This window comes from Rhea americana, unplaced genomic scaffold, assembly GCF_003343005.1.
Source record: "Rhea americana isolate MKP2758 unplaced genomic scaffold, rheAme1 scaffold_34, whole genome shotgun sequence".
In the NCBI taxonomy this organism is placed as follows: domain Eukaryota; kingdom Metazoa; phylum Chordata; class Aves; order Rheiformes; family Rheidae; genus Rhea; species Rhea americana.
Genome location: NW_028186468.1, coordinates 5,217,590 through 5,238,844, shown reverse-complemented (window position 1 = coordinate 5,238,844; position 21,255 = coordinate 5,217,590). Strand labels below are relative to the sequence as shown.

The 21,255-nt window shown below is 34.8% G+C and overlaps 1 protein-coding gene across 1 annotated transcript in view; it reads right to left on the bottom strand.

The window, feature by feature from the left end:
• Window positions 1-1,712: 1,712 nt before the first annotated feature.
• GPM6A (glycoprotein M6A) overlaps window positions 1,713-21,255 on the bottom strand; it is a 41,878-nt gene continuing 22,335 nt past the window's right edge. The window contains exons 4-7 of the mRNA XM_085311317.1: window positions 11,606-11,759; window positions 9,755-9,831; window positions 8,376-8,441; window positions 1,713-1,865 (exon numbers count right to left, since the gene is read on the bottom strand). Of these exons, the coding sequence (XP_085167443.1) occupies window positions 1,713-1,865; window positions 8,376-8,441; window positions 9,755-9,831; window positions 11,606-11,759 (450 nt within the window). The remainder of the gene's footprint in view (window positions 1,866-8,375; window positions 8,442-9,754; window positions 9,832-11,605; window positions 11,760-21,255) is intronic.

Here is a 21,255-nt window from a genome sequence, read left to right as displayed (position 1 = left end):
AAAAGAAAAAATCAAAAACACAATCAAAAAACCCCCAAAACAAGCAAAAGAAAAATCTCAAATCAAATAACTAATACTACTTAATGCATTATCATGCCACAAATAACTATAGTATTACCCTCTACTTACTACAAGAATTGTTAAAAATTACTGATGATGCATGACTAGTAATAGTACAAAGAAGAGTTTTACCCAAGAAGTTTTATTAGAAATGCACTTACACTGAGAGAGAATTCACAATGGTCCAATAAGTGCACAAAACTACCTAAGATTTTTAACACTGACAAAAATGTCTTGTCAGGCTACATCACTTTAAAAGACACTTTACAGCATTCTTGTAGCATTAGAAATAGGCAAAGAAAAAAAAGGAAAAAAARGAAAAAAGAAAAGAAAACACCAAATTTGGTCCAATAATACTCTTTTTTAAATAGGGTTTTTTGTTTTGTTTTTGATACAAGTAATTCCTTCAAATTAAAATGACCTACATTTCTGATAACATTTTCCTACCAAAATAAAGGTTCAAATATATTACTACACTTTCAAACAATAAGATCTGTAGTGGTCTTTCACCTTACTTTAACATAATACAGGTAAAACAGTATGTGTAGGAAAACTAGAAGCCAAGCTATAACATTTATGGAAGTCTCCTTTAATATATCTTGTACACTTCAGACAGGTGCAATCCAGTTAAATTTTTAAAGCAGGTAAAAAGACTCCTGACTCCTACGGTCACTGTATTTTTGATATATTACTTTCATAAATGTAGCTAAGCAGCAATTTCTCACATCATCATATGAACAGCTCCAATTCAGCATAACCATCATTGCATTAAAGAGAGATCATTCTGTAAAAAACTATGGATAACTATATCACTTAACAATTGTCTATATACCATAACTCTTTAACAGGTAACCGTGGTATTGAATTCCTTCAAAAGGCAAGTGGCCATGCATTGTTAGCACCACGGTCTGCATGCTCACAATACAAACAGGAATTATCACCCATGGAACTTGGAACAAGAGAATATTCTTTAAAAACATCAAGAATAATACAATGTTAACAAAGATAAGAAGCACTTTTTTCTTTTTTTAATCTTTTCTCATTTTTCTTTTTTTTTTCCTTTTTTTTTACCCACTATTACAAATTTAGAAATTGCACCTTTGATTGTTTAAAATGTTCTTAGGACCTTCATTCAAGTTGAGCAGGGTCCATCTGGCAATATTTCCAAATATAAAGGAAAGTCATCAGTGTTTTCTCTATATATTGTACATCATGTACAATGGTCCCTTTGAAGTATACCTGTAGTTAAAGTAGTATTGAATTTAAAACTAAAAAGTATAAAAAGCTATTTTTTTCAAAAACATATAAGAAACAATGCAAAAGGTGTTATGCATAACACATACAAAGTGATTAAAAAAATCAAACACATTTTTGTATTTGACAATAGTTTAGTATCCTTGATCTAGCAGAACTAATTGGYTTTAAAGGATTCAGGAAAGGCTATTTAGGAGCTTTGTGGTAGAGAATGGTCACACAAAGTAATAACTAATTAAGAAACAAGTGCTAGACAGCCAAGAATTGTATATGGGTGACATGTAAGTCACCCAAACTATCTTTTGTGAGAAGCACTTTCAATTGTTTTTAAAATGGTTGGATGGCCTTTAGTTAAACAACAAAGCATTCAAATGTTAGAAAGTAAGACAAGGTTTCTCTTATGTGTAYGCGTTGAGCCGCTCTTTAGAGCGAGTAGAATGAATATCGTGAAGCTCTTGTTCCTCCTTTGACTTAATATCCTCATACTTTTGCATTCTGCAGGCATCTTTCACGTAGGCCCAGTTAGCAGACAAGACCATGAGATAATGAACCTACAAGAGAGGTAACACAGGGTTAGAAAGCGAGTCAGAATGCAGCACGTTCCAGGCCAAAAATGATACGACAGATTTATGGATTTCATCAGAAGGGACTAAGCAATGCTAAGCTGGGAAGCAGTATAGAAATAATATGCAAAGTTGAGGCTTGAGCTTCACTAATCCTAGGGTTACTCAACTCAAAGCTGTTGCTGGCTCCTGAAAAATTAAAAGATAACTGAAAATCAACAAATCAGGGCAGTATCTAAGCCCTTCGCCTTCTACATCCTGAGAGCAAGAAGAAAGTGTGGTACAGGAATACGTACATTAGTTTTAAGTCAATATAAAAACAGAGTGATCTTTCTGGAATCATCACCCGAGATTCATCTGGCTGCTTCAGCTAGTCTACACATTTTCTCCTCTCCTCTACTTCACTATTTCAGCTAGTCTGCAAATTGGTATGAAAAAATACCTTTTAGTTATTTCTTGTAGTTTTCCCTACTGAATCACTACTTGTTAAAGCAGTTGTTTATGACGAAAATACGGTGTAGATTTGCTTTTCCTTTATAGTTGAAACTTGCATTGGTTTTCCATTCATCCAAGATTTCCTCCTTTGACCTACAACTCTAGCTATTTCATAAACAACAACTGATTTAGGAAAAATGGTCAAGAAATGAAAAATATGTTTAGCCATGCAAAATGTGACAAAATATAATTGTTAGTAAACTTTCCCTTACTAAGGGCAATATATTTGCCACCTTTTAATCTAGTTATTATATTTCACTGTTATATAGTTATACCATTATTTACTTGTTTACTTTTAAAAAATGCTTAGAGAACAAAGAAGTGATTTGTCTGACTTTAAAGACAACTTTTACATGCACCTGAACAGAGCAGAAATGATATTTTTGTCCAGAACCCACAGTGAGAAATGCCAATAAATTGAGATTGAGATGGCTCACATGTAGCCATCACAAATCACTGGATAAGCCATGATGACATACTCCCAAAGAATTTGGTTTATTTATGCTAGCAAGTGTGGTGGACAGAATGTCTACAAATACTTCTCAAGACTAAACAACAGTTAAAGGATACTGGCAATATTGGCACAAGAATAAATGTAGTAACATGGCCCTGAATAAATTTAATCTGAAAGTTAGTGAAAGTAGAAAAATTAGATTCAGCAAATGTTTTCTATTATAAATACAGGATGTAAACCCCCTTAATTACCTTTGAGATAGAACTTAATAGTTTATAAAAATCAGCCACTGACTGAGCCTAATGACCTGTGGTTGTCCTCCCAGTCCTATGTTTTGAACAGTGGCAGTGTATGAGTAAACAGTGATAAATTCTATTACAACGCCAACAACACCAATGAACTGCTGCCAAAAAGAGTTTATTCAAAACTTTCTCACTCAGAGGCATCACACACTGCCTGCAGACAGAGTTTACATTCCTCATTCAGTCCCTTTCAAAGTTAGTTTGCCTAGTCTTCAGGTTTGTGTGTTCATTATGTACAATTTAAACTCTGGCTCCTTTTTGGAGCAAAAAAATGATTTCTTGCCCACTTCAGCTTCGCAAGAATGGGCTTTTCAGCCCATTTTCAGACTACCAGCTTTGCTTTCAAAAGCAGATCCCAAAGTCCTACCTTCAGTCTGCTGGATCTGCTTGCAAGGAGCTTCTGACTGTCTCCAAACTTGTCTCTCTCTCACCTTAGGACAATATTCTTTATACCTGAGGACAATATCCTTTACCTGACTTCTGGGAAGTACAACATGCTCTATTCGCTCTGTATTCATTGGGAAAACAACAGTGGTCAGTGGCAATGTCCAGCTGGGTTATTCCAGGACTCTCCAGACAGTTATTTCTCCCCTAGCAGGCTTTCAGATACTTTATCATGGAAGCTTCTCTCATGTTTATAGTAATCTGTCTCAGAGGACATGGATAATTTCCTGAAAACAGAAAAACACCATCCCTTTCTAGGAGACTGGGAAACTAAACTGGTATTCAGTTAACAGAAGATGGAATACAGCGATCTTAAAAACATCTTGAGATGATGCAAATTTGTATTAGACTGCTRTAGGGCTATGAAGATCTTAGATTCATACTAAATGTACAGAACCAATTTTGCGTGTTCTTTCTTTTTTGGAAATGCCAGTGCCGGCAGTTTCCACAAATGTTTGGTGACAACTGTTGGTGATTAGGGCAGGCTAGCACTGTGTGTACTTCTTAATCCAGATAATTAAGATAAAAGAAAGCATTCTGAAAGTCTTCACAGGAACAATTATTTCCTGTGCTTTTTTTGGCCTACTAGCCTATGGCTCAGTTAATCTTTATTTGAGAAATACAGTCTAGATGGAAGAGCCATAAAATAGGATTCAAAGAATCTGTCCTCTATGAAGAGCGTATGCAGAGAGTAGTATTCCTGTATATCCTTAGGAGTTTCTTATTATTCCTAATAGATTACTAACAATAAAATCTGTGCAAGTGCTGGAGATKACACTGTGTATTCTTGTGTTACTCTGGGACAAATTCTGTGGATCATTTAATACATGACCAATTAATAGGAAAAAGCTATGCCCTTTGTCAAACTACATGATCCCAAAAGACATCACCATGGTCTGGATTTGGTCTCTGGATCACRCATTTGTGGATCAAATGGGAGAGTCTGATAGTAAATGCCTGCACAGCTGAAAGAAATRCTTTAAATCTGCTTCACAAAAGGTTCACAAAATTCAGAAGAAACAGTCAGGTATTCCTGTTCATTTTGGCATTTCAGACAATTATGATTTGCAAGGAAACAAAAATACCAGTGCTATTCTTTTGAGGAAAAAATTTCAATTCACAAATAAAGTCTGAGCCTGGAAGAGGTAGACTGGTGAGAACACTACAAGTTGGAGGTCTCTGAGTAGTGTATTCATGTCTTCCTGACCTTCTAAAATCAGTCAGAAAAGACTGCAGTTGAAGCACACAAAAGGACCATGCAAGCATACTTCTTACCCATGCCAAAAAYTTACTTGGTAACTTCTCAGCACAAGAAATTTTAAACCAATGTCATGCAGTTTGCAATTTATGCTGAATTTTCAAAAAATTATAAAACAATGACAATGTACTGTGAAGGTACATTCGCCACAGTCTGACCTTCATTATACTCACGTTTTTCTCACGTCTCTAGCTTAAAAAGTTGCAGAATCRAAGTTTTAATACAATTACTGAACACTCTTTTGGAGTGCACATTTTCTTTAAGCACGTTGACTTTCCTGGAAATAGCTACTTTCATTCAAATAATTAATATAATGTCAAACGCATGTGCACATTATATAATTACATATATGCTAAACAATCCTATGTAATCTGGGACCTAGTGATCTGTGCAATTTGAAAATAAAATCTTATCATGTACAGCCCTGTAAGGCCTTTCTCCATTTGAACAAGAATAGTAGGAGCTTTATTCAGAGTAGACTGAAACCATTCAAAGTCCTGCTCCTTTGGGTTTTTTTCCTTTAACACTAAGTTTGTGGCTAACACAGTCACACTAAGGAGGCCATCTCTAAGTGGCTGTCTAATTGCATTTCACACGACCATGACCTGATTAGCCTGAAGCCAGCGGGGCCATGTCAAGGCTTATTCAAACTGAGGCAGGGCAGCTTCCACAGTGTGCCTCAGGATGGCTCAATTACCGGCATATGCAAGACTCCATGCAAAGATCTCTGCTCCTGCTTAGATTTCTTCTCAGAGCAGAAAGTATGCTTCAGCCTCCCAGATCTGCAGAATTTGCATTTCCCTATTTCAGCAGGGCAAAATCTGAAGAACTGTTTTTCTCCCCCTCACCTGCAGGTAATATCCAACAGAGGAGCACAATTATAGTACAGGAGAGGAACTAGCCCACTTTTACACCACATTCGCCCTGCCCCTTCATATCATATGATTTAAATAATTATCATATGATTTAAATCGTGATTTAAATAATTATTTGTGTAGACTTTTATTTCTATCTGGACATAAGAAATAATTTTATTYATTTTCACAATAAATGACTAAATTTTTCTAMGTTATATTTTTAAAATACAGACTAATGAAAAGTATCCTGGTGATAGATGGTCKTAATATTTATGAATAAACTGATTTCTTTGCTAAATTTCATGACAAACATTGACAATTCATAGAATTAGAGAAAACYGAACACATAAATAATCTGGCTCTTTGAAGTGCCTGTATCTCCAAAAGTGATACTAGCGAAACCCATCAATGTCATGACTTAAAATATTATTTGAAAAAAAAATGTTTTTTCCATTTAATTTTTGCAGCATGGATGATGAAGTACTATTACTAATAAAGTAGTGTATGAATGCAAAATACTTGACTATTTGACTACTACTTGATTACTACAGTCAGACAGGATATTCTAGTTGAAARTAAACAACCGTAAGAAATTTTTCAAATTTACAGGAAAATCACGAGCTTCTTTTTTTGTAAAGCACTTGTATTTTAATCTCATTTTTSTGTTAAGAAATCTTGTGGAGAACTCATCAAACTGAAGATCTGCTACTGCTGTGGATACATGCAAAGACACTAGACTGTAACTTCATTAACTTAAMACATTTGTGGTTCATCTAGTGACAGTACATATGAAAGAAGTTGCAGTCCAGTCCTCTTAGATTGCTTCTGCACATTTCGTACCCTGCCCACTGCTGATACCCTACCACTTTCTAATGTTTTGAGGGTTGGATCTTCAGGATTGAAAATTATCATCATCAGAGTGGAATGTGCTTGTCCTCATCAGGTACCTTGATATCACCAAGGTAGGGTGATTATTACAAAACTGAAGATTCATTACAGAATTTAGAGACAACATAGTAGCAAACATTATAATAAAGRGTAAAAAGAAATTAAAAGAACATTAAGCATATATTTATAAGCTCTTACACCCTAAACTTTTACAAGGACTTAGATCCTGAACTTACACTTCTGTTGAAATAGCGAGTACTTTCATACCAGCTTTGTGCAGTCACAGAAYCCAATAAAGAGCGTACTTGCATAAGGGCAACCCATGAAAAACGTGAACAAATGTGAGCTACCAAAGTGAATTCCTAGTGGATYGGTGCTCAGTGTATTACATCCATGCCATTTTTGACATGGAATTGTGAGCTTTTAAGGGCTTAAAATTTATTTGAAATATCCTATGCTAAAAGTTCAATACACCTACTTAATTTGTTTCCATTCAGTTTGCTTTCACTGAATATCTGCAATTTCTTTTACACTGCAAAGTCAATTTTGGTGGCTAATTCTGATTCAGAAATCTTCTTTGAGATGCAGAATGGTTATCTGAACAAATTAGCATTTGATGAATTTCCCATTACAGGTGAATATACCTTAAAACAATAGTTCCAAAAAATGGAAAAATAATGTTCTCTTGAATATACACTACTACCAATAATAATGCATATACATAAAAATTACTACTTAGTCACAATTTTTTCAGATAGAGTCTAGTTTTGGAAAATCCTAGAGTGAATTGATTAAATTATTAATATAATATAAAGTACTATTCTACTAATGTATTTACTATTCGTCATCTTRAAACAAAAATTACATTAGCATACATAATTTTCATTTAGCTAGCTATGTGGCAGGATGTCATGAAATATTGCAAAAACTGTAGGGAAGCACAAAAACTCTAATACGACAGGAGTATTGGCTTCATTGAATATCCTCTGGTTCTTCTTTTTAATAAATGTAGTTTGAAGGAGAAAAAAAATTTATGGCCCCAGGATTCAGYGAAAAACAGTACTGCTATCATAAAGCATAGCTGCAATTAATATAAGCATTAGCAGTAGTAGTAATAGCAATCACTATCACTTACACTTTTTTTTATGAAATACTTCAGTACTAAGTAGCAGTCATTTTTTATTCCCTATTCCAGTGSGCACTATACCAGCCTGCAGGGATACAGAGCCCTGACTTCAAAATCCTGCTGTTTAAGAGGTCAGGGCAGACAAAAGTCAGAACTGGGCACAAGCCCCCATGCAATCTTCCTGAAACATTCTCATTGGCAAAATGTCATCATAGTCAACACAATCTTCATCGGGAAAAATAGCAAAAATTAGTCCTGAAAGAAGAACTAACACATTTACATGCATGCACAGAATTTACAAAAAAAGTCTTCTCCTAGAACAGAAGCATGGCAAGCCTGTGACCACTCCAGAAAAGACATAGATCTAAAAAGACTTTTACTATTACTATGATCTTGAGGCTTCCAAAGACACTTGTCTGAACCCAGCAAGGGAGTGGTGAAAAGTTTTTGCGTGTACTTGAAGGAATTTTGTAGTTAAAAAAGTAAACAGAACTCCAAAAGGAATCCACAAATATATTYAAAATCAAGGGATAGTATTATATTCAAGAATTATATCTTACAAACAGCACTGAGCGATGGTGTGCAAACGCCTGATGCTAAGTAAGAATCACGCTGTATTAGTGACTGAGACGCCACAGGACCTAAAGGGTTCGGGACGYGTGTTGGGTACTTACCATAGCAATGACTGCTGCTCCAGCTCCGGCGAGCGCCACAATGAACAAGTGGAACGTCATGTTTAGCTGCAGAGGGGGACAAAGAAAGGGACTTTCATGGTGCTAACGGTAAACGGAAAACGAACAAAAAGTCTGAAGAGCGCAGTGCAAGTAACTGTGTTCCTAGTGCCACCCTTCTAAGTAACGATTACCAATATTTTTGCTGAAAGATCGAAAGCACTGTAATGGCATTGTACAAGGACCTAGGTTGTAATAATACTTATATCAAGAATAAAGCACCAGCAATCCTTAAAAAAATTCTATTTAAAAATAATTAAAAATAATAAGTATTTAAATAATTATTTAAAGCCAAGAGAGTATGGAATTTTTCTTCTACACTTGCAATATCATCTAGCTAGATCACTAGGTGGACGCAGCGCTTTCTTCAGAGGCAGGAACAGCCTAAGAAAACCCTGTCCCCTCCGTCAGCTGCAGCTTCCTATACTTGCACATTAATTTACTGCCTTCTCAATTTTGCTAGTAAACATGCTCATAGTGCTACAGTATAAACTGAAATAATCCAAGTTATCCACCTCTTTCCTCCTTACCTCACYCAAACCACAGCCTTACAGTTGTTTTTCATTTTAGATTGGGTTTACATAGCAGCCCCTGASCGAGGGCTGGCTGCACAGTAAGGGTTCCATTTTCTTAAATGGTTTTGGTATAAAAGATAACAGATTGTGTAACTTCAGTCTAAGAAGATTTATTCAGGCAGGGTAAGACCCAACAAAACAGATAGCAAAACACCCGCTGACTTCAGAGGGATGATGATTTTAGTCTCTGTTTTAGATAGACATCATTTTATTTGTCCTGTTTTCTTCCCTGTTCACTTAAAAACAAATCAAAAATCTCAGCTGCACTGAAATAGGTGGATTCTACCTAAGGGAAAAACAAAGATAAAAATATACTCAAAAGTTGTTCTCTTCGCACATTGTAAAAAAGACAGTCGGTCAAATCCATTTCTAAACATTACTCTCCTGTCACAACAGTAACCATAATATCTTCAAACAGTGATTCCATATACAGTCAATTTTATTGTGCAGTAGATGTATTAACCTTCAAAAATATCTCAGTAAAAATACATCTAGCTTAACGGAATCTTTAAAAAATACAATAAAGTTGTATTTAGAAAACTAATGGCTGGAGAAACTGCACTGACTAATTTGGGTACCTGGTAAAAGAGTAGGGAAAGCACTTGATGATGTATTTTCCACTGGGATTTCATTCCATCACTTTAGCTAGGGTTAGAACATTAAAAGTAAGAAGAAAGCATACACATCAGTTAACTTCCTATTATAATATATATTATGGTTTTGCAAAAATAGATCACATTCTCTCACCTCATTAGAGTCACACATCTTGATGAAACTTTCTGACATAGTGCAAATCTTCTTTTCCTCTCCAATAGTTACAATACCTGGAGCAGAATAAATATGAACAGTATTTAGTATTCCACCTATGTAGTAGSTTACTTCATATGAGCCAAGAAAACGAAGAGATACAAATTCTTGCCTGCTGGCCATGCAGAATTTTACATTACAACAAAATCAGTGTCTTCTACTTCAGGTGTCACAAAACTGACACATTAGTTCTTCAGCAAAAGCTGCAGCCGGAAAKAGCAGGTAATAATTTCTTAGCCATTTTTGAAAACATCTTCATTTTAGATTTTGATCAACAGAGCATTCAAACACCAGAAAATAACTTGCAACCAAAGTGCGCACTTACTTTGCTGATTTATTCATAAATACTCTTTATCCTCATGTAGAGGAATGTGTTATARATTGTATTCATACATGCTGATGTACTACAAAGCTTCTTTAAGAAGTTATAACAAGCATTACCCAAAGCCATGCTTTGTTATAATAACTATTGCTGTTGAAATAGTTATATTGCTTGCTTTAGCTGATGATCTAAATCAGAGAGTAGCCTGAAGAAAGGTGCTGTAACTGAGTTGCCACAAAAAATGGCAAAATATTCTTTCCTATTAGGAATCAGCATTTTTTTACTGTGGACTGGACTGTTTAGGGGAGACAAATATATGCACAGAATAAACATTTGATATATTAGTACTCTATGCACATTTTTAAAAAATTCATGATAAAATAGGCATACATATTAGGAAAACAAAATCTCAGAGAGAAGAATGAAGACTCTTGATGACATCTATATGATAACTGCTTTTTCAACACACCTGCCATCCTGAAAAAGATCAATGAATTAAAAAAAAAAAAAAAAAAAAAAAAAGATTTTTTTCTCCCCATTAAAACAATGACCTGAAATATTTTGTTGCAGGTGAAATGAAATGTTCAGTATGAATCAAACTTCTTCATTCCAAAGCAATACAGAGTATTTTTATATCTCAATATAATATTTGAAAATATATAATAATTTTATCATAGGCCAAAGAAAAAAAAGAATTAGACTCACAAAACTGTCCAATAATGATAAAAATACCAAAAGCTCAGTGGGCTGAGGAATCACTGATATCTAGAATATCCAGATTCAAATCAGTCTTCCGATAGAAAGGAACTGAATTGTCATTGCCAATATATGAGTTCGCAGGCTTTTTAAGATTCCAATTCCCCTTTTCTCCAAATTTCCCAACCCTCACAAACACATATTTGTGTGTATCTCCACTTCACTCTAAATTCCATGGTTCAGCCTGTAGCTCCCCATTTCTCTCTGTCACTCTCTTTGAGTACTATTATTTATATRGTCTTCAATATATATTGTTAAATGATAAAATGAAAAATATTGTATTCAATATGCATTAATATCTAGCCTCTGCAGRGATAAATGATAATCTAGAATTTCACATATCCAAAACAGCATGCTACCCACAAGATTAAAGAGTCATTCTGTAGATCAGTGACTAACTGAGAATTTTGTACAAGTTCCAGCAGCTCCAAAAGGAGAGACTAAACAGAAGGCCACAGCCAAATTTTCAATACTCTAGGAAGACTGATAATTTTGCTTCAATTTTCTTAGGTCAGAAAATGTAGTGAAAGTGAATCCCTAATATCCCCCAGTGCCTTGACTACTGTGTGAAAATGCTGAAAAGAGCATTACTTTTCTCGAGGTGCTTAAAAACTGTTCCAGAAACACTGAACAGTTCATTTCAGGTATCTGGAAGCATAGAAAAGTGATGGGTTTTTTGAAAACTTGCTTTTTAGTGTTCTTCATTTACATACCATACTGGCGAAGATCCAAGCAGAGATTAGCTCCATCCACTAAAGTGGCATTTCGGCAAATGGTCCACAGATTGAAGTACATGTAAACAGGCAGAGAAGTGAAAGCTGTAACGCCGAGCCAGGCCAACATAAAGATGTATGTCAGCATAATAAACTGCAATAAAGGAAGGAAAAACAAAACCAGTAGTAAGTCAAAACCTAGCTGATATTCCATTACAAGAATGGAACTGCTTAAAAGCAACACAAAAGCCTTTCTGATTGGCTTTGCCTATTTTTGTTCTTATCTATAATTATGGTTTTGGTCTGATAATCAATTCATGATCTGGCCAGAGTAAGTGACAGGGCACTAACATGATGTTTCTGGAACAGCAAAGAAATTATGCTTCCAGAAATGCAAGTTTACCTCTTATTTCTGTTACTCCCAGGCCTACGACTGATGTAAATCACCACATCTGAACTACAGAGAGATGCATGCTTTGTGGAGTGTATCACTCCCTCTCTCCTTCAATGCCATCACTACTACTCCATAGGTAAGTAGTCAATATAGTTGTTTCTTCCACTATCAATCATGACRCAAAAAAATAGAATGAAATACTATACAGCTTTTTTGCTTGGTTTTGYTTCTAAATTCTGGTTCTTAATACGGATGAACCATTATCCATATCAGTCTCACTGGCAAATCCATTTTGAAGTGAATCAATGAAAAAATATATTCATTATTCTTTCATATTGGAGACAAAATAGGTATTGGATCAAAACAAATACAAGAGAATTCATCATTCAGAACAAACTGGAGAGTTCCCCTCTGTTAATAAGAAATGTATTAAATTATAYGCTTTGCAATATATGTTCTCCAAAGCATATACCTTTGTTTTTTTATCCACAAGCCTCAAGCATATAGCAGTCTGCTCGTAGGAAGCATTGAACTGCACTTGCCTTCAGGGCTGGTAGTTAGGCTGGCATACCCACCTTCTGTAATACCCAGGCTTGCTATGTTACCACATGGTTGCTAACCCGAGACACATTCATCAATAAAAAATTGCCTTTTCATTTTATGCTGTGGAAAGGATAAGAAAATACTACATGGTTAAATGTAGAAGATAAGTCAGCCTCGAATGCTGAATCAAAACAGCCCAAGATTTAATGGCCTCAGAAATGTCGATGCATCTAAGTACATTGCTGAATCAAAAAATTTTCAGCACACAACATTTTTGTAGAAGTTTCCCAGCCCCTTATCACAGCAAAATACTGAATCCTTACAGCTGGTATCAAAGACAGAATATGAGAATAAAAAATAAGATGTGTTTCTGAAAGCTGAATATGCTGGTTCACAATCTGCTTAAAATTAAACCTTAAAGAGCAAGTTAGGGGAAAATGGAAATCATTTTGCAGTTCCTTTTAATATAAGATCTCTCAAATCAGGAGCTAAAGAACCTAATATAAATACAGATCTTAGTTATTCAAATCAAGTAAGGTCAGATTCAAAAGGGTTGTAAATGCTTGTGAAAATTTTTAGAGGCAGGGCTTGTCTATAAGGAGTTCCTCAGGAAAATGAATCCAAAAACCACAAGGTTTGAATTTTAGGTGAGGTAGTAACGTTACTTTGATGATGGATGTTCTCGAACAATAGATCTTAATCTGATTTACCCTAACTCACTTACTAAGAATATTAAATAAAAGCCATTTTAATTCTGAAGAAGAGTATTTACATGGGGGTTTAATGTAGCTTAATTAATCCACTTTAAAATTCAATTCAGATTATTTTTCCTAATTGTCCCTAGGTAGACGAGTCTTTCAGCAGTAGAAAGTTGAAAAGGCAGGAGGAGAAGCCGGAGAATTTATAGCACCAAAAATAATCATCAGAAGGATGCAAGAAATTAAAAGATACAGTAGAAAAAAAAACCCAGAAGTATGCAGTCTAACACCTGCAGTACCTTCTTTCTACCATTCTCTTCACTTAGTATTCAGCRCTTCAGCTTAGCCTGTCAATTTGTAAGTTAAGAGCCATTTTAATTTGTCTCTTAACATTAAGGTTAGGTTGAAAGAACATCTAATTTACATTTAAAGAATTTAGAAAGTAGATTCATACACATAAAGGTCAGTTTCCTTTCCAACTTCTCCACTCAAATGCACCTATCAAAAAAAACAACTGACTGAGAAAATAACTGAATCAATAATAATTGTACGATCTTGAATGCTGCTGTAGATTTTTATATGTGTCCATGCTTTATATAATGGAAAGTCTATCACATAGAAAATAGTCAATACAGTTAAACACTTTTTCTTACATGAACTTATTTCTTTTTTATTATTGCTCCTTCATTGTCTTCTTTTTGCTCCTCTCTATGTTATAGAGATAGTGCTAAAGCTGATGAGACAACATCTGGTTCAACTCCAGGCACTCATTTACAAATAATTATTTGGAAAATTACTTGRAAATGTAAAGTCACTTAAGGGCTATGAAATCTCAACTAAAATGCTACGTCTGGTCTTAATTTATTGTCAAGCTAAAGAGCTGTACACAATTTTTCTAAAGCAGGAGATACAAATAATAAAAAAGTTTCTCTGCATGCTTATTCTCAGAAGAGCTTTTAAATTCAGTTTACTTTTTTCTAAATGTATTTTAAAGGTAAAACTAGCTTCCTGGATATATTCTAAGTTTGACAAAAACCTGAGGTCTCAGTTYTGAGCTTCTTCTGGAACTTCAGAACTAAATAACATTTGATAAAAACTCAGTACAGTATATGTATAATAATTTAACAGGCAGAACTAAATTTTTTATTTTAATTATATTAAAGAATTCCACTGTATTTCAGATTACACTTCACATAGATCCAGAAATCTTCCTATTCTGTCATTTAGGATTACCATCAAAAGAAGTAAAAAGCACAGTCTTAAAATCAGCATGATAATTTCTGTTTAATATTTTGGGATTTTCTGATCTGTAACAGGGATGAAAACACTCCGTAGCCTGTAACAGGAAGCACGCTTGGGAGTCTGTACTGAGATAATACAAAACACTGTTATAGCAAGGAGAAAAAAGCAGAGCTCATTACCCTATAAAAAATCTGCCTGGGGCACACAATAAGAGCAGGAGAAAGCTGTCATATGATGCCTGTTGGGAATCACAAGAGCTCCCCAGTTCTACTAAGGGAACTGCCTGCTCATTAACAAAAGGGATCCTCTTTTAAAAACATGAACCTGTTTGCTTTAGTACCCCAGAAAATGTTCTTTTAAATTTAAAAACATATGTTCGAAAAAAGATCTGAAATAAGGTTAAAGGAAGAAGTTTAGCTTCCCTCCTTCAGTCACTTTTGACTAAAGTGACCAGTGGTRTGCTCCAATTCATGTCACAATAATCAGAAAACATAAAATAAAAAGTAGAGAAAATTCCCACTTTTCATGCAGGATTATGTACCATGCAAAACTTACTGTTAAAACGACTAGTAGTTAATAGCTATCTCTGGAAGCGGCTATTGCTGGTATCACTCGAGCAAACTATGTGCTCTAGGCTTTCTGCTCTAGGTAGTCTAAAACAAAAGGTTATTGTTGCACACAAAGTTTTTCATCGCTAAACAACAGAAAGTGTTAGTTTATAACATCTTGTTATAATTGAATGGAATTGTGATTTCTTTTTTTGTTTGCTTGAASACCACAGGGGAAGGACTGAAGTACGTTTTTAGATGATTTTCACTGCTATGACAATCTTTGCTCTTTGCTCCAGAGGCCTTGCCAGAAATGCTTAAGGAACCTGTTCACTGCAGGAATTAAATTCAGAATTCGATCTCCTCAGAGTCAAAGGGATCATTCTCCTTTGAAGCAGCATTCTGCTATGTGACATGCCAAAGAAATGATGTATGAAATAGCAGAACAGCATCTTAAAAAGGTACCACAGTTTCACAGTTTGTCACAGTTTGTTCTTTAGTATGCCATGTATTGCATTGGTAGTACAAATTACTTTCTCTGAGCAGTTCAATTTTCGCTGTGAGAAGCCAACTCCCTAAGTCCAAAACAAAATTCTCTTTAACCCTCCACTTCAACGCAGCTTCATTCATCAGTTACAAAATTGATAGCWGTGGTGTTGACCCAGATACATAATTAGAGTGTGAAGAAATTACAAAATGACTTCTTTCCAGAAAACTTAAACCATCATTGACTAGACAACCTCATCTCTTTTCTCCTGGATCTTGTGAATGTCAACAGATTTCTGCTTTTATGTTACTTCTCTCAGAATCCTTCTCTCAGCCTTTCTTCTCCAAAACAAGTCAAATAATTAAGCAGGCCAGTTCTCATCTTTCCCCCCAAGGATGCGTGAGCCCTACAGTCTGTATCTTCACCGCTAACAGTAGCCCCTGACAATGACCTACTCTTGTCAACTATATTCTGCTTGCTTTGCAGAATTACGAGAAACTGTGGAAGTGACAGAGAAATCTGGCTACAGAATCATGAAGAGTCCACTAATCAATATTCAGTTCACATTTGGAAGCAATAACTAGAGGAGATAATTACCYGAAAAAACAAAATTTTTAACTTTTGTAGCAGTTAATTCCCCAGACCACCCAGCCTCTAGCAAAACCCTTACAAATTTTCAGTTGCCAGTAACGACTTTCTAAAACCATGAATTATCAAAGCAAGCAAGTCACCTACCTATTCAGAAAGATTTTATTATAAAATCTGTTCCACAGATGAATGACAGGAGGTGGCGATTTCAAARTGCTTTCTGCAATGGTATACACCCAACATATATATCCAACACAACAGATTTCATAGTGGTCACAACTGGGTAAAAAGTCACTGAAAACATTACCCAAATMCTGTGTATTTTAGTAAGATCAAGATTTCAATTATTGCTTCTTTTACRAAAACTTGTGCATATTTGCTCCTATGAAAATCATATTTACTGTATTTCAAACACTGTTTCTGTTCTGGTTTTGCTGTGATTATTTTAATTCCCCTAAAGAAACATTTTAGGATTACGTCAGTGATCTTAAGAACACAAGGAGTAAAATCATACCTAAAAGACACTGTTACCAGAAACAAAGGGTATATTTTAGGAGGATATTGATGTCTGCTACATAAGAAAAATATTACAGAGAAATGTATCAAGAAATTCAGAATTGATGGAATGCATATTAATTCCAAAAACTGCATTTGTCTTGCAACTTGGCTGCTTAAGAAAACATGATTTATTTGGATTTAAATAAATAAGGATAGTATTGCTGGTTGTAAAGAACCTAAACTATATTAATGGAACTAATAGAACTATATTAATGAGTTTAAAGATATCTGTATTTTTTTCATGTGTAAATTACTTTTTCAAGTGAAAAATGTACAGATATCTTTGAATTCATTAATATATCAATGCTTAAGATGTTACAGACCCTCCTTTGCCATCCTAGCCAACATCTCTTGGCATTAATAGGCCTTCTGAGTCCTTACATGTTGTATACAATCCAAATATGTTTAAGAAAAACTCTAAGTAGTGGACAACTAAATTGCCTCAAATATTCTCAGGTCTGTACAAGCATCTCCTGCATTCATGCCTCATGCCTCATTCCTGAACAAAAGTAGAAGATGAAACATAAATATTTCAATTTATCCAGTTAAACATCCAATGCTGCTGGAAGAAAGAGAACTCGTGTTCTAATATTACTACTAAATGCTCTACAAGTCACAGCAAATACATGCTTATAAAGTCTTTTCTGCTTGGTCTAAAATATCACTCTCATTCCTAACATTCACTTGTTGGTCATTTATTATTGCCTCTACAAAACATGTTCACCCTCTCTCTCTCTGCCATATTATATTCATAGGCACAGCTCCAAGATTCTTGTTGAAGCATGAATACAGTTCATGCTATGTCATTACTGTAATGTGGTTGATTCTTCTTGGCTTGCATTCAAGTCAACTGCTTAAAGAGCAAAAAAAATTGCCAATATTAGTCTTAATTTCTCCTAATAATCAGATAGACTATAACAGCCAAAATAACTTTTCACATAATGCATAATTGCAATTCATCTACTAACTGTACTAGCTAATGTGATATTTCCCAGATTGTTAAAAGATCAGATCTGTTACAAGAAAATGATTAAATCCCTGAAATTTTAACTTTTGAAGCAACTTTGTTTTATGAACTGTTTATAACATCTATTTTCTATGGACATTGTAGTTTGATGAAAACCTGCTTTTGAAAAAATTAAAAGCAAATCTCACTATTATGTCCATTTTTCATTTGCACATATAATTTTTTAGAAAACTTCCTTTAAATATATATTTTATGGTTGAAATATTCTATGCATGGTGTCTACTCCATTGTAACTAGCTGCCTATGAAAGGTGTTTTAACTTTCTGATTTACTTTGTCTTAATTGATTTACTGGTAGTGGTAGGGGAAGACAAATTCTTCTGATACACAGCTGTATCAGAAATACAAAAAAATGTCTTACAAATTGATTCATTTTTGAAATCTTTAYTTTGCAGATAAACCCACTAACAACAGAGCATACTTAGTTTTCAGAAGATGGCTTTGCATTCATACAGGACGGCTTTCTTTGAAGAATTTTCAGTTTATCTTTTTAGCATTTCCTTGTAAATCAATTCTTTTCATTTTTTTATTACTGAATTTTCTTTTGCATGCTGATAGTTTTGTAGTATTAAGTCGCTCCAAATTGTTAGCATTAGGCATTTTATGTACCCTTCATGCAAGACTATTGTATTTGTAGTCCAATTGGCTTCCGAAGTCCTACAGAGCATTGGATCTTATCTGCTTTTAATAATAGCAGAATTTTCTATCTAGTTTTTYAATCTTCCATATAGGATTTTTTTTTCTAGTACATCAATATTTTCAGAAAACCTCCTTTGCATTGTTAGCTTGACTGTATTCATATCTGACTGTATTCATATCACGTACTACGATGGTTTCATCATGACCCTCTTCCTGCCTGTGTAGGCAGGTCCTCACAGTACATTTTCCAGATATTTGGTTCCAAAATGTGATGCTGATACCCTATTTATAAGAAGCTGCTTCCATAGTCTAATGGTTTTCATTGATGACAAGTTTTCTATGCAAAGAAAAGATAACAGTCTGGGGGAAGACTGCTCTATACAGACAGTTTACACCTCTCTTGCCAAGATCGAGGTTTTTGTGCAGGAGGTTTGCAAGGCTTATACTTGGGAAGAAGACAGTGAAAGTTCAAACTAGAAAGCAGAAATACTGAAACTTCTTATACCTTTTATAATTTCTCTAAACAGAGGTGTCACTCCAAGTAAATGTTTGGCTGTCAAAAATAAGATCAGTAGATGCTGACTTGCTCTTAGTGGGGCTTCAGAAGTCTACAATATTCCAGAAAATTACAGGTATGGACTATTCTTTTGCTTGTTTCCTGTCTTGCTAAGCAGCAGAAGCTAATAATGTGGCTTTTAAGTGAACAGCAAGCAGATTCTAAAAATGTAACCTTTCACACTTCTCAGAAGCGTTACCTTCCTGAGACTGCAGAAATATTACAAGATCTTTGTATCACTGCTCACACTAAATTCTCACACAAGATTTTCTTYACAACCACAATGTGAACAGACTCATTATTTCATGTCTACAAATACTCAAGCTCCTCAGCTGAAAGAAGTATTGATAAAAATACTCTGGCTTGCTGACTAAATCTAACTAACTTCACTTGAATGCTAGTGGTGATGTGCTAGTAAAAGGATACAAGCAGCGAGAGGGTAAATTTAGTCCATAAACACTTCAAGTAGCCCTACGCCTTCCAGGGCATGCACTGCCACAGAAAACGTATACCAGTTATTACCAAGAAAATACAGGGATAATTACAAATTCATTAGGCATCAATACAAGAACACAGTTCGTATGAAGGATGAGTCAATGGGAACAATATGTATATGGCTTCAGCAGATTTGGAGGATATTAAACATAAGTGGAGAAACAAGAAACAAACAGGTTAGAATTAAAGGGGAGTGGGTAAAGGATATGACTTTTATCATAAAAGCACAGTTTATGATAATGCCACTGACATTTGTGGGGTTAAAGCACTATGAAATAGAGTAAAACGTCTAGATGTAGTAAAACAGAATAAGGCAGCCAGGTGAGAACAAACAGCCACATCAGGGAAAAACTGTGATCATCTGATGAAGTATTCAAGAGTTAAAATTGCGAAGGACTATATGAAGCTGGAAAAAATAAAGCTATCAGCTTGACCAATTTATGATGGCTGATAATAGAAAGGTAAAGYACAGGAGAAAGTGTCGTGGCTGTCACAGTCAATCTTTGGAAACAGCATATTTTCAAAAAATATTTTGCTCAGAAAAATTGCTTATTAATGAGCTTTTATGCAAAAGAACAATGCTATCTTCAGTGTGAAAGATATATTCATAGCACAAGTTGAAGCAAAAAGATTTTGTCCAGCCAAAGGGCTGTATTTAAAACACAYGCTAAGTGCTGTAAGAAGAGAGACGATCAGACAAAACAATGTTTTATAATATCCCTGTATGGGAAAAGCTGAAAGTATAAGATAGAGAAAAACAAAATAACCCAGACAGATTATTGAAATCAGACAAACTGAAACTACACTCACCATCCAGAAATACATAACAATAACATTTTTGTGAGCTCACTGCAAGAGATTTCCACAAAGTATAGAAAGGACAGAAATTTAAAATAATAACTTGCATTCTACTTTCTTTTTAAGAAACCATATGTGTATTAACAAAATAGTTGGAAAAATAATGGGATAAAGATGAAAGTTTATTAATAAACTACCCAGCTGAGTCCTCAAATATTGCAAAGGTTTGTTCTCTCTATTTCAAGAAGAAGCACATAAGATTACAGGGAACCCAGGCCTCTAAAGAAATTCCAGCATTAGCTGGAGCTTTTTATCCAGAGCTAAAATGACTACCAGAAAAATATAAAACCATGAATATGTTTTATTTTATTTTATTTACTAACTGCAGCAGTGTCTAAACAGCAAATGTTATTCACCCAAACTACAAACAGAGCAGCCAGGCAAAATATATCCTACCTAACTTTAGGCAATTGACTGAAGTGCTTAATTTAAAAGACTTAAAGGCTACTCTCTCTACTGCCAATAGAGCAGTTACCGGCAGAAGAACTCAGCCCATCTGAGAAAGTCTCCGTAACCTTCCCTCTACCCGTTGGCTACTGCAGTGACCCTAGTGAAGCGCCTACTAAGGTGCATCCACATCTGAACCATAGTACATTCTGTCTGAATTAATATCTCCACCAGCATCTGGTTCATTTGTGGTGATACTTCACGATTCTGATTTTGAATTACACAGTTTTTACTCTTTCTGTTAGCTCCGTATTTTCTTACCAGAATATCTAGATATAGGATCTCATTTTCAAAAATGAGATCTTCATTTCTAGAATTCAGAAATGAGGCATCTGTTCTGRGTGCAAAAGCCAGCTGAGCCCACACTGAACTCTATTCCTTCTGTTACACATAGAATCAAATGTAAACTTAATTTAAAACTTCAGAARTTTTTTCCACAGATTTAGGTATGTGACTAATGTCTATCTAGAGGTTAAGAGGTTTTTTTTTTCATTCCTTTGTTTCATTTTCTTAAACACAGATGAAGTTAAGACCAAAGTATATTTCTCAGCAGGTGGCAAGGATAATAATA